At 50.3% G+C, this 14,691-nt stretch overlaps 1 protein-coding gene across 1 annotated transcript; it reads left to right on the top strand.

The window, feature by feature from the left end:
* The first annotated feature begins 1,770 nt into the window (after positions 1 to 1,770).
* Positions 1,771 to 13,635, top strand: lamtor4 (late endosomal/lysosomal adaptor, MAPK and MTOR activator 4). Its single transcript, XM_060854628.1, has 4 exons — positions 1,771 to 1,875; positions 8,578 to 8,658; positions 9,475 to 9,592; positions 13,105 to 13,635. The coding sequence occupies exons 1-4, from the start codon at positions 1,873 to 1,875 to the stop codon at positions 13,200 to 13,202; spliced, it is 300 nt and encodes a 99-aa protein (XP_060710611.1). The 5' UTR covers positions 1,771 to 1,872; the 3' UTR covers positions 13,203 to 13,635.
* Positions 13,636 to 14,691: the final 1,056 nt, after the last annotated feature.

The raw sequence follows: 14,691 nt of genomic DNA, 5'->3' as shown, positions 1-14,691 counted from the left end.
GTGTGTGGGGTGGGGGTTGTGTGTGTGTGTGTGGGGTGGGGGTTGTGTGTGTGTGTGTGGGGTGGGGGTTGTGTGTGTGTGTGGGGTGGGGGTTGTGTGTGTGTGTGGGGTGGGGGTTGTGAGTGTGTGTGTGTCTGGGGTGGGGGTTGTGAGTGTGTGTGTGTGTGTGTGTCTTTGTCTGGGATGGGGTTGTGAGTGTGTGTGTCTGTCGGGGGTGGGGGTTGTGTGTGTGTGTGTGTGTGTGTGTGTGTGTGGGGTGGGGTTTTGTGTGTGTGTGTGTGTCTGGGGTGGGGGTTGTGAGTGTGCGAAAGTCCAAATCAGGGATTCAATGAGTACATGTGGGTAATTTAAGTCTTCTATTAGAACTATCCAGCTGATAGTTCTCTGTGTGGACTGTCCCTTAAATGTTTCCCGACTGGTACCTGATTCGGTTTGGTTCGGCTCAGCTCATTCCCAAGGTCCAGGTCTAACAATGGGCATCCATTCTGGTTGGTCTTGGACATCAGTCACATCACCATCCATCTCATCCCCTCTCCCCCCGCCTTCCCCACGGCAGGTGGTCCAGTCCCATTTACCGCCAATGGCCCTCGCACGTACTTTGGGCTCTACCACTCTCTTTTAGGGGGATCGAGGAACAGCTTCTCTCACACACATCGCCAGGACTTCGCGGGCGTGCCCCCGCCCCAAGGGGCAAGATGGCACAGCCCAGCTGAGCTTCTACGGAGAAGGGGCGCGACCATTCCGCCCTACAGGGGTGCGCATGGGAAGAGGTGAGAAATTTCACACTTCCGTACACGGACACAGTAACTAGGAATAAAAGACGAGTTTTATTTATTCCCCTGACACTGAGATCCTCAACGGATCTCTCTCTGGTAAATGGAATCCTCAGATATATTTACATCGCTGGGAAGGAGTCGGTTGGCAAACGTTTCTAAAGTATTGAGCGCGATCGTTGTCTTTTCAGGAAAGAGGAATTTAAAGTCTTAAACGGTCTGACTTCGTAAAAACAAAACTTACCGCCGAAAATAAATGTTAGGGTGTGATGTGAGAGACTGAGGAATCCTCCCTTCCCACATCAAGCGGACAGCCTCCGCGCGGGGGACGGGATGATTGACGGCGGGACGGTCCAACCGGAGTGGAGCGGGTCCTTTGGCATCGGCCAATCGGTGAACGAAGCAGGCGGGGTGACTTCCACTTCGGCCAATCGGATATCAGGTGCGCTCATCCCGCCAATCGGCTGGGAGGAAGGTGGGGCCGGGCCCCGCGAGACCGACGGTTGGTGAGCAGGAAGGCGGGCCCTCGGTCGGTGAGTGATCGGCGCGCGCGAGCGGTGGGCGGGAAGAGGGACAAGTATCATCCAATCAGTGAAGTGGACGTTCGGGGCTGAATGTCATGTGATACACAAAAGGGGCATGGTGCTGCGCGATGAGCTGATTGCCAGCTCCTAGAACCAATAGAAACGTAGAGGTGTGCCCAATCGTTCAACCACCAGTGACGTAATGGACGGGTGACGTTTGACGGATGATGGACGGCTGTATTGATCAAACAGGAGGTAGGGTCGCTCGGTAGTATCCAATCGCCTTTGAAGAAGGGGGTGGACCCGAGGCGAGTGCCAACTGCGTGATGATGGACGATCATTCAGACCAATCAAAAATAAATGACACGCCGGTTTCTGTCCAATCGCCGCGTTCAGACTGGTCCCGGCCTCCCAATGGCGGGGCTTGACGGACGGATCGACGGGCCAATCGGAAATCGGCGACGCTCGGGTCGAACGAATCAGAACGCGGCGGAGGGCGGGATGCGAGCGTCATGTGACGCGGGCCGTCGGCGACGGATGGGCGGAAGGTGAAGCGGTGTCTGGGCTCCGTGTTGATGGTGAGTACGAGCCCGGGGTGGGGGGGTGTGGGGAGTGTGGGGAGTTAACCCACCCTGACACGACTCGGGGTGTTCACCTTGTCCGGGGGCAGCCGCTTTCCGAAAGCCGTTAACCTCCCCTCCCCCTCCTTCCCCCTTTTCCCGGGGTTGGCCAACCCCGGGAGGTCATAGGTCACGGCCATTGGCCATTCCTTGTTTAAAGTTGGAACAGGTTCTGGCCACAACAAAAACCGAGTGGGCTTCAATCCAAACATTGCAATTATTTATTTGCACCACCCCCAATCGTTTGCATTGCGCTAAATGCACTAATTCTTGCTAACATTAGCTTGCACCAATCTGCTGTTGCTTTGGGGATTTTGAGTGGGGGAAGGGGGGGGTCAATCTTTTGCAAGGGGAGGGATCTGAAAAGAAAAGGGGTATCTCCAATCCAGATCTGGAGATGGGTCCTGCCTTGGAGATTCGTGTGCAAAATGGTGTATTCTTGGCACCAAATTGAATTGAATTGAATTTATTTACCTGCTCAGGTCCACGCCCCCCTACAACCCACCCTCCCATCCTGGCACCTTCCCCTGCCACTGCAGGAACTGTAAAACCTGTGCCCACACCTCCTCCCTCACCTCTATCCAAGGCCTAAAGGAACCTTCCACATCCATCAAAGCTTTACCTGCACATCCACTAATATCATTTATTGTATCTGTTATTCCCGATGCGGTCTCCTCTACATTGGGGAGACTGGGCGCCTCCTAGCAGAGCGCTTTAGGGAACATCTCCGGGACACCCGCACCAATCAACCACACCGCCCCGTGGCCCAACATTTTCACCTCCCCCTCCCACTCTGCCGAGGACATGGAGGTCCTGGGCCTCCTTCACCGCCGCTCCCTTACCACCAGACGCCTGGAGGAAGAACGCCTCATCTTCCGCCTCGGAACACTTCAACCCCAGGGCATCAATGTGGACTTCAACAGTTTCCTCATTTCCTCTTCCCCCACCTCACCCTAGTTCCAAACTTCCAGCTCAGCACCGTCCCCATGACTTGTCCTACCTGCCTATCTCCTTTTCCACCTATCCACTCCACCCTCTCCTCCCTGACCTATCCCCTCCCCCACTCACCCATTGTACTCTGTGCTACTTTCTCCCCACCCCCACCCTCCTCTAGCTTATCTCTCCACGCTTCAGGCTCTCTGCCTTTATTCCTGATGAAGGGCTTTTACCCGAAACGTCGATTTCGCTGCTTGTTGGATGCTGCCTGAACTGCTGTGCTCTTCCAGCACCACTAATCCAGATTATTGTCATGTGTATCGAGGCAGAGTGAAAAGCTTTGTCTTGCGAGCAGTTACAGGCAGATCACAGAGTTAAATAGCATAGATAAGTAAACAGCAGCAAAAACAAAAACACAGGTACAGGCACAAGGTGGGTAAAACAAGAGTTATTAGTAATTTTTAAAAGTATGCTCTTAAGTTTTTAGAGTGTTGAATGATTGTAGGAAATAGGAAACTTATTGTTGTGGTTCTGTTCGCCGAGCTGGGAGTTTTTGTTGCAAATGTTTCGTCCCCTTTCTAGGTGACATTCTCAGTGCTTGGGAGCCTCCTGTGAAGCACTTCTGTCATGTTTCCTTCGGCATTTATAGTGGCCACTATAAATGCCGAAGGAAACGTCACAGAAGTGCTTCACAGGAGGCTCCCAAGCACTGAGGATGTCACCTAGAAAAGGGACAAAATGTTTGCAACAAAAACTCCCAGCTCGGCGAACAGAACCACAACAACGAGCACCCGAGCTACAAATCTTCTTCCAAACTTTGAATAGGAAACTTAGATCTGCACTCAGGAGCTGACCATACCCGTTGCCATCTTGCTTCAGGAATCCAGGCTTGAAGGGCCGAATGGCCTGCCCCTCCTGTTCCTTTCTTCTCTTCATGCAGTAACTTTATATGTTTCTATAAGATTTCCCCCCCCACCCACCTCACTCTTCTAAGTTTCAATGAGTATAGTCCCAATCTCCTCAATACCTCCTCAAAAGCCAACCTTCTCCATTCTAGAATCGACCTAGTGAACTCCCCCCAGTGCCAGTACATCCTTTCTCAAGTAAGGAGACCAAAGCTGTGCCCGTTATACCTTGAAATCTTCACCGTCTATAAATTTGTTGAACACACTTGGTGGTTGAGCCTCCACGGCATTCTTGGGGAGACCATTCCAAGGATCCCCCACCCTCTGAACTGGTTGGATTTTAATTGCTGGTTCTTTCTGGGGTAAGTGGGACCTGCACAAACGGGACGGTCTTCACCTGAACCAGAGGGCTACCAGTGTCCTGAGGGGGGGAGAAATTTGCTAATGCTGCTTGGGTGGGTTTAAACTAATTCTGCGGGAGGTGGGGGGGATGAGAACCGAAATTGTAGTTTGGGTAGACAGGAGATTGAGCGTAGTGAGGTCAGAACTAAGGTTTCAAGGTTGCAAGATGGCACCGGCAAGCAAGAAGTAGGTTTGAAGTGTGTCTACTTCAATGCCAGGAGCACCCAAAATAAGGTGGGTGAGCTTGCAGCATGGGTTGGCACCTGGGACTTCGATGTTGTGGCCATTTCGGAGACATGGATAGAGCAGGTACAGGAATGGTTGTTGCAGATTCCTGGATTTAGATGTTTAAGAAAGAACAGAGAAGATGGTAAAATGGGGTAGGTGTGGCATTGTTAGTCAAGGACAGTATTACAGTGGCAGAAAGGGCATTTGAGGACTCGTCTACTGAGGCAGTATGGGCTGAGATTAGAAACAGGAGAGGAGAGGTCACCCTGTTGGGAGTTTTCTATAGGCCTCCGACTCGTTCCAGAGGAAAGGATAGCAAAGATGATTCTGGATAGGAGCAAGAGAGCCCTTTCTGATGAAGGGCTTATGTTCGAAACGTCGATTCTCCAGCTCCTCGGATGCTGCCTGATCTGCTGTGTTTTTTCAACACTACACTCTCGACTGGAAATATTATAGTTCATATACTTTAAACGGGTCAGTTTTTGTCCAACGTGTGCAGGAGGGATTTCAGACACAGTATGTAGACAGGCTGACAAGGGGTGATGCCATATTGGATTTGGTACTGCGTAATGTATCTGACCCGGTGTTAGATTTGGAGGTAGGTGAGCACTTTGGTGATTGTGACCACAAATCGGTTACGTTTACTTCAGCGATGGAAAGGGATAGGTATATACCACAGAGCAAGTGTTATAACTGGGCGAAAGGCAATTAAGATGCAATTAGGCAAGATTTAGGATGCATAGGATGGGGAAGGAAACTGCAGGGGATGGACAGAATTGAAAGTGGAGCTTATTCAAGGAACAGCTATTGGGTGTCCTCGATAAGTATGTATCTGTCAGGCAGGGAGGAAGTAGTCAATCAAGAGAGCTGTGGTTTACTAAGGAAGTTGAATGTCTTGTCAAGAGGAAGAAGGTTTATGTTAGGATGAGATGTGATGGCTCAGTTAGGGCGATTGAGAGTTGCAAGTTAGCCAGGAAAGACCTAAAGAGAGAGAGCTAAGAAGAGCCAGGAGGAGACGTGAGAAGTTGTTGGCAGATCGGATCAAGGAAAACCCTGAAGCTTTCTATAGGTAAGTCAGGAATAAGAAAAATCATTAAAGTAAGATTGGGGCCAATCAAGGATAGTAGTGGGAAGTTGTGCGTGGAGTCAGAGGAGGTAGGGGAAGAGCTAAATGAATACTTTTCATCATTATTCACACTAGAAAAAGCCAATGTGGTCGAGGAGAATGCTGAGATACAGGCGACTAGACTAGATGGGATTGAGGTGCAGGAGGAGGAAGTGTTAGCAATTCTGGAAAGTGTGAAAATAGATAAGTCCTCTGGGCTGGATGGGATTTATCCTAGGATTCTCTGGGAAGCCAGGGAGGAGATTGCAGAGCCTTTGGCTTTGATCTTTATGTCATCATTGTCTACAGGAGTAGTGCCAGAAGACTGGAGGATAGCAAATGTGGTTCCCCTGTTCAAGAAGGGGAGTAGAGACAACCCGGGTAATTATAGACCAGTGAGTCTCACTTCGGTTGTGGGTAAAGTGTTGGAAAAGATAGGATTTATAATCATTTAGAGAGGAATAAGTTGATTAGGGATAGTCAATGCAGTTTTGTGAAGGGTCGTGCCTCACAAACCTTATTGAGTTCTTTGAGAAGGTAGCTAAACAGGTGGATGAGGGTAAAGCGGTTGATGTGGTGTATATGATAAGGTTCCCCATGGTACGCTATTGCACAAAATACAGAGGCATGGGATTGAGGGTGATTTAGCAGTTTGGATCAGGAATTGGTTAGCTGAAAGATGACAGAGGGTGGTGGTTGATGGGAAATATTCATCCTGGAGTTCAGTTACTAAATGACCTGGATGAGGGCGTAGAAGGGTGGGTTAGTAAATTTGCAGACGACACTAAGATCGGTGGAGTTGTGAATAGTGCTGAAGAATTTTGCTGGTTCCAGAGGGACATGGATAAGCTGCAGAGCTGGGCTGAGAGATGGCAAATGGAGTTTAATGGGGAAAAGTGTGAGGTGATTCCCTTTGGTCGGAGTAACCGGAATATAGAGTACTGGGCTAATGGTAAGGTTCTTGGTAGTGTAGATGAGCAGAGAGATCTTGGTGTCCTGGTAGATCCCTGAAAGTTGCCATTCAGGTTGACAGGGTTGTTAAGAAGGTATATGGTGTGTTAGTTTTTATTGGTAGAGAGATTGAGTTTCGGAACCAGGAGGTTATGCTGCAGCTGTACAAAACTCTGGTGCGGAGGCACTTGGAGTGTTGTGTACAGTTCTGGTCACCGCATTATAGGAAGGATGTGGAAGCTTTGGAAAGGGTGCAGAGGAGATTTACCAGGATGTTGCCTGGTATGGAAGGAAGGTCTTACAAGGAAAGGCTGAGGGACTTGAGGCTGTTCTCGTTAGAGAGAAGGAGGTTGAGAGGCGACTTAATAGAGACATACAAGATAATCAGAGGGTTAGATAGGGTGGACAGGGAGAGCCTTTTTCCCCAGATGGGGACATAACTTTAAATTGAGGTGTGATAGATAAAGGACAGATGTCAGGGGTAGTTTCTTTCCTCAGAGAGTAGAAGGGCCATGGGATGCACTGCCTGCAATTGTCATAGACTCACCAACTTGAAGGGTGTTTAAATGGACTTTGGATAGATATATGGACGGGAATGGAATAGTGTAGGTTAGATGGGTTTCAGATTGGTTCCACAGGTCGGCACAACGTAGAGGGCCGAAGGGTCTGTACTGCGCTGGAATGATCTAAGATAGTAGAGGGTCAATACGTTATGGTTGGTCCAGGTGTCAGGGAGGGGGATGAGAGCTTCTCTGTTTCAGCTGCTTGTCTTTGGGAAAGGTCAGGGTGGGAATCTGGGTGAGTGTGGGAGATGGAGAGAGAGAGCAGGAGGGCAGGCCAGTCGGCAGAGCTGATCCCAGGTCTGGGTGTAAGCTGGAGCTTGGACACTGGGAGGTTGGCAGGACAGTTTAGCCTGACTGCTCACTATTGGGGTCTGTGCCTGGCAGACCTTGGGAGGGAGTGTGCAGTGTTTGGGGCACGTGTGTGGGCACCGCAGGGGCTTCTGGGCATTATCAAAATGACACTTCAACCTCCGTTTTGTTGTTGGTTTAAAGTTTGACTCTTTGATCCCTTGCACGGGCTGACACCCTTTTAGTTTGTTTTTTTAAATTCAAATGATTTTGAAAGAGCTCCAGCCTCTAAAACCTTAGAGGGACAAGGGCAGCAGGTACGTGGGCACACTCCCCTTCCCCATCCTGAAGTGGGAATATATCGGCCGTCCCTTCAGTGTCACTGGGACCGGATTCTGGAACAGTTTCCCTACACCGCGGTGTCTCCCCCCCCCCCCCCGCCAAACCTCCTCCAGGACAGGGAGGGGTGAGTAACAGCTGCTGGTCCAGCCAGCTATACCCACGTCCCGTGAACAACTTTCCTCCCAAGTGAAAGAGAGAGGAGGTGGGCCGAGGCTAATGGGGAGCAGAAACACTGATTCAGTCAGTGGGCTGAATGGTCTGGAATGTCTGTGTGTGTGTTTACTGCACAGCCTGGGATCAGCCTTTGTCATTTTGTTTTCCATTCGGCACCCCAGTAATGTCATCACCTTTCTTAATGTCCACTATTCATACAAGCTTTTTGTTTCTAATTTATTCCAACAAACTGCAATGCTGCACGTCTTTATTTTCCTAATTTATTTTTCCTGAAAATTTAGACTGAAGAATGTGCACTGAGGTACCTTTGTATGTTAATGCCAACTCATAAAGTTTTCACTCTCCTCCTCTGAGTACTAGCGGCACGTTGGCACAGCGGTTAGCACTGCTGCCTCACAGTGCCTGAGACCCAGGTTCAATTCCTGACTCAGACGACTGACTGTATGGAGTTTGCACGTTCTCCCCGTGTCTGTGTGGGTTTCCTCCGGGTTCCTCCCACAGTCACAAAGATGTGCGGGTCAGGTGAATTGGCCATGCTAAATTGCCCGTAGTGTTAGGTAAGGGGTAAAGGTAGGGGTATGGGTGGGTTGCGCTGCGGCGGGTCGGTGTGGACTTGTTGGGCTGAAGGGCCTGTTTCCACACTGTAAGTAATTGAATCTAATCTAAAGCTCGTTTGATTGGAAGTTGCTGAGGACCCAAGCCTCTATGCTGTTCCTCGTTACTGCTGCTGCTGTAACTGTACGTTGTCTCTCCTTGTTGTAACCAGGCTTCGACTTTAACTCAAGGCCTGGAGAGGATTCCAGACCAGCTGGGTTACCTTGTCATCAGTGAAGATGGAGTCCTGTCTGTGAGTCTGACTCAGGGCGGCGGGGGGGCCACGGTGTGATCAGAGAACAAAGGGGAGGGAACTCCCCTCGGAGTTTGAGGGCTGCTGCTGGAGGGGGAGAGGTTTAGGGTATGGGTCGGAGCTGGCTGGAGCTCAGGAGAAGGTGTGTGTGAGGAATGGCAGGATAGCTGAGGCATCAACTCGACATCTCTCTGTCAACCAGGAAGGGCCATCGAAATGGAGCAGACAGGTGCGCCCCCTCCGATAGGGTAGTGCTTCCCCGGCGCTGGCCCTCCGGCGGTGCGGCACCCTCTCGGTGCTGATCCTCCGACAGGGCGGCGCTTTCCCTCCGATGGTGTGGCGACCCCTCAGCACTGACCCTTCGGTGCGGTGCCCCCTCGGTGCTGACCCTCCGACGGTGCGGTGCCCCCTCGGTGCTGACCCTCCGACGGTGCGGTGCCCCCCTCGGCTATGACCCTCCGACGGTGCGGCGCCCCCCTCGGCGCTGACCCTCCGACAGGGCGACATCGTGTTGCCTTTGGGAACTTTATCCTGAAACTTGGAGCGTTGCTGTGTGAGGTGGGAGCTATAGAACCTTCAGAGCCAATAGACAGTCACCCAGCAAGGGGATTGGGGAGGGGGGCGCGTTGGGAAGGAGGGGGAGCTAGCCAGCAAGGGAAGGGCTGTTTCCGAAGGGCTGCCCATTGACTTGCAGCCTGGTGTATGGCGCTGATTGAAGCCAGGCTCCAGCCTCTTGGCTGCCGAGGTGTGAGCTGGGCGCAGCAGCAGTGTTAGCGAAGGGGCGTTGCTCTCTGACAGGTGTGTGTTTGGGTTCAGTCGGCAGGTGAGATGGAGAACGATGAACACGCTGCTGGAGTGATCATGCGCATGATGCAGACGGCTGTCAAACTCTGCATGAACGGCAGCAGCGAACCGTTCTTCAAGAGAATGTCCGGTACGTTAGCGTGCTGCGCTGTCCCTCAGGGTGGGACTGAAAGCCGAGAGGGGAACAGGAAGCAGTGGCGTGCTCCTGTGCATGAAACTACCCTCTGACTGAGGATGACGGCCAGAACACTGTGGAACAGTAATAAGATATCCACATGGGCAGCTCTCCTCGGTCAGTGTGGGATTTCAGCTCCCCTTCACTTTTTTTTTTGTTTTGTTAATGGGGACAGGGAGGGGAAAGATGGGGAAGGTCACTCAGCCCTGACCTGCCATTCGGGGAGATCACAGCCAATCTCTGCACCCTAGCTCCATCTACCCACCTTGGCCAGTCAACCCTTCCCCAACGCAGAGAACATCTAGCCCTGTCCGCTCTGAAGTTTGCAGTCAGACCTGAGAATCTGCTCATTTTTTTTTTTAAATTTGGGGAGAGGGGCGAGCAGGAGAGAGACAGGATTTCCCATTCATAGTGTCTCCGACCGTGTGGAAACAGGACATTGGGTCCATTTGAGGACATGTCAACCCTCTGAACGGTACCCCACCTAGAGCCACCCAAGGCCTGGAACCTCACATTCACCACGGCCAATCCACCCTAACCTGCACATCCTTGGGCACTATGGGACAATTCACCACGGCCAATCCACCCTAACCTGCACATCCTTGGGCACTATGGGACAATTTAGCACGGCCAATCCACCCTAACCTGCACATCCTTGGGCACTATGGGACAATTCACCACGGCCAATCCACCCTAACCTGCACATCCTTGGGCACTATGGGACAATTCACCACGGCCAATCCACCCTAACCTGCACATCCCTGGGCACTATGGGACAGTTTAGCACGGCCAATCCACCCTAACCTGCACATCCCTGGGCACTATGGGACAGTTTAGCACGGCCAATCCACCCTAACCTGCACATCCCTGGGCACTATGGGACAATTTAGCACGGCCAATCCACCCTAACCTGCACATCCCTGGGCACTATGGGACAATTTAGCACGGCCAATCCACCCTAACCTGCACATCCCTGGGCACTATGGGACAATTTAGCACGGCCAATCCACCCTAACCTGCACATCCCTGGGCGCCATCTGGTGTTGGCTTAGAGAACTGGTTATGTGCCTTTAAAAGGGTGCGCAGTGCGGTGAATAAGAAAGTGAGGAAAATCAACCGTAGTACCGATGAAGCAAAGAACATTAAATGTTTATGTTGGGATGGAGAGGAAATAGACCCTTCAGTCCAACCCGTCCATGCCGCCCAGATATCCAAACATAACCTAGTCCCACCTGCCAGCACCCGGCCCATATCCCTCCAACCCCTTCCTGTTCATATCCCCATCCAGATGCCTTTTAAATGTTGTAATTGTACCAGCCTCCACCACTTCCTCTGGCAGCTCATTCCATACATGTACCACCCTCTGTGAAAAAGGTACCCCTTAATCCCTTTAATATCATTCCCCCTCCACCATCTATGTTTGGATTCCCCTATCCTGGGGAAGAGAGCTCATCTATACACCCCATCCACACCCCTCACGGTTTTAATAGACCTCTATAAGGTCACCCCTCAGCCTCCGCCCCTCCATGGAGACAAGTTTACCAACTAATTAACGGGTGAATCAGACTTAGAAGGATGTGACGCTGAATGGGGAATGTCAATGGTGATTTAACCCATGTTATCACTGCAGTGGGATCTGGGTAGAGAATCCGCTCCTGTTAACCACATCGTTGGGTCACCATTTCTCCTGTGCTAAGCAGCGGGAGTGGCCCCTCAAACCTGCTGTAACATTTTGTACACACACCTCGGCCTCCACACCATGTTCCTGCCTGTCCACTACTTTTCAACTTGTTTCCAAATTAAATAGCCATCACTTCAATAAGGCATTCGACAAGGTTCCCCATGGGAGACTGATTAGCAAAGTTAGATCTCACGGAATACAGAGAGAACTAGCCATTTGGATACAGAACTGGCTCAAAGGTAGAAGACAGGATGGTGGTGGAGGGTTGTTTTTCAGACTGGAGGCCTGTGACCAGTGGAGTGCCACAAGGATCGGTGCTGGGCCCTCTACTTTTTGTCATTTACATAAATGATTTGGATGCGAGCATAAGAGGTACAGTTAGTAAGTTCGCAGATGACACCAAAATTGGAGGTGTAGTGGACAACGAAGAGGATTACCTCCGATTACAACAGGATCTGGACCAGATGGGCCAATGGGCTGAGAAGTGGCAGATGGAGTTTAATTCAGATAAATGTGAGGTGCTGCATTTTGGGAAAGCAAATCTTAGCAGGACTTATACACTTAATGGTAAGATCCTAGGGAGTGTTGCTGAACAAAGAGACCTTGGAGTGCAGGTTCATAGCTCCTTGAAAGTGGAGTCGCAGGTAGATAGGATAGTGAAGAAGGCGTTTGGTATGCTTTCCTTTATTGGTCAGAGTATTGAGTACAGGAGTTGGGAGGTCATGTTGCAGCTGTACAGGACATTGGTTAGGCCACTGTTGGAATATTGTGTGCAATTCTGGTCTCCTTCCTATCGGAAAGATGTTATGAAACTTGAAAGGGTTCAAAAAGATTTACAAGGATGTTGCCAGGGTTGGAGGGTTTGAGCTACAGGGAGGGGCTGAACAGGCTGGGGCTGTTTTCCCTGGAGTGTTGGAGGCTGAGGGGTGACCTTATAGAGGTTTACAAAATTATGAGGGGCATTGATAGGGTAAAGAGGCAAAGTCTTTTCCCTGGGGTTGGGGAGTCCAGAACTAGAGGGCATAGGTTTAGGGTGAGAGGGGAAAGATATAAAAGAGACCTAAAGGGAAATGTTTTTACTGAGGGTGGTACGAATATGGAATGAGCTTCCAGAGGAAGTAGTGGAGGCTGGTACAATTGTGACATTTAAGAGGCACTTGGATGGGGATATGAATAGGAAGGGTTATGGGGATATGGGCCGGATGCTGGTAGGTGGGTTGGGATATCTGGTCAGCATGGACGGGTTAGACCGAAGGGTCTGTTACCGTGCTGTACATCCCTACGACGACTGAAAGTTACTCAGTGTCCCAAAATCCACCGCACTGCAGGGGAGTGAATGCCGCAGATTTGTGACCCTTTGAGAGAAGCAGTTCCTCCCCATCTCTGTTTTAAACCAGCTGCCCCGTGTGCTGAAGCTCCGACTCTCGTTCTACATTGCCTCACCTCAGGAAACATCCTCTTTCCTTCTACTCTGTTAATCGCCTTTAGCATCTTATAGACCTGATGATGTGGGCAAAAGTGGGATCAGTTTGCTATTTACCGAGTGCGGTACCCATTTTGGTTAACACACAGTAAAGATATTAGCAGATTAAGGGGATAGTGTGCGGAAACTGGCGGGGAAGGGGAAAATTAGCCACAATCTAGTTGGAAGGCAGAACAGGTTGATGGGGAAGGCAGGAGGGCTAATCTTCTCCATGGATCCTGTGGTAATGGGATGAGTGAGAGGCCTTGTAAAGGTAGGGTCAGCACTTGGGCACTAACTCTAACAGGACTCTGTCACCTGCAGTGGTATTCGGAGAGCACACATACATGGCAACCATCTCTGGTCAGAAAGTGTTTGTGGTGAAAAGGCACAATAATCCTCACGAAGCGGTTGAGGTGTGACAGTGAGAGAGCGAGCGATGGAGCTGCTCCTGTTCCTGACGGCGTGGCTCGTGTTTCCTGCAGACTTTGGACACCAATTTGTTTCCTGCGGTGACTCCTGAACCCTCTGTTTCGGAGCAGCTCACTCCTTCGCAATCAGCCAGCGAGAACCTTAACATAACGTGGCGCATCTTCTCACTGACTCCTTTCGCACGGTTTGACAATCACTGAAACTGTGAAGCTGTTCGACTAAATTATTTTTCTTCCCCTCAATTTTTTTTGCATTAACCAGTTAAAAAAATATATTTCAAAATGCATTGGTCTAAATCCCACCAGACTCTTCCTCCATCGTGAGAGTGGGTGAAATTTAGACAGTTACTGTACTGTGGAACCCACTGTTGTTTCTTAACTTGTAACTTGCGATGTTTAAGTCACAATAAACTTGTGATACACACATGATTTCCATTATTTTTTCTCGTTCCCATCGGGGCTGATGTTTGGGGGGAAGAGGGGCAAACATTTAGGCTGCAGATGTGAAAAGTATGTCCCCAAACTTGCAATCTGTCCAAACCCAGAACAACAAGGGAAGCACAGTCAATGGGACCATACAGCACGGCCAATCCACCCTAACCTGTGCATCCCTGGGCACTATGGGACAATTTAGCATGGCCAATCCACCCTAACCTGCGTATCCCTGGGCACTACGGGACAATTTAGCACGGCCAATCCACCCTAACCCGCGCCTCCCTGGGCACTACGGGACAATTTAGCACGGCCAATCGACCCTAACCTGCACATCCCTGGACTGTGGGTGGAAACTGGAGCACCCAAACAATCTGTTGTTTGCACAGTTGCTGTGAGGTAGCAGTGCGAACCACTGAGCCACCGCATCATCCATGGGCTGGACAACAAATGGGCCTGTGTGTTAATAAAGGCACGTTGCTATCATTTGCAGTTACTACCAGGTTTAAAACAAATTTGTACGAGATTTTTTTCTGTAAGAATAATAGGATGGTTATGGTAGGGGATTTTAACTTTCCAAACATCGACTGGGACTGCCATAGTGTTAAAGGTTTAGATGGAGAGGAATTTCTGAAGTGTGTACAAGACAACTTTCTGATTCAGTATGTGGATGTACCTACTAGAGAAGGTGCAAAACCTGACCTACTCTTGGGAAATAAGGCAGGGCAGGTGACTGAGGTGTCAGTGGGGGAGCACTTTGGGGCCAGTGACCATAATTCTATTAGTTATAGAATAGTGATGGAAAAGGATAGACCAGATCTAAAAGTTGAAGTTCTAAATTGGAGAAAGGCCAATTTTGATGGTATTAGGCAAGAACTTTCAAAAGCTGATTGGGGGCAGATGTTCGTAGGTAAAGGGACGGCTGGAAAATGGGAAGCCTTCAGAAATGAGATAATGAGATTCCAGAGGGCCGGGTGCTGGCAGGTGGGACTAGATTGGGTTGGGATATCTGGTCAGCATAGACGGGTTGGACTGAAGGGTCTGTTTC

The sequence above is a fragment of the Hemiscyllium ocellatum genome, chromosome 44 (assembly GCF_020745735.1).
Source record: "Hemiscyllium ocellatum isolate sHemOce1 chromosome 44, sHemOce1.pat.X.cur, whole genome shotgun sequence".
Taxonomy (NCBI): domain Eukaryota; kingdom Metazoa; phylum Chordata; class Chondrichthyes; order Orectolobiformes; family Hemiscylliidae; genus Hemiscyllium; species Hemiscyllium ocellatum.
Note: the sequence above shows the minus strand (reverse complement) of the source record. Positions and strands in the feature narration are given on the sequence as shown.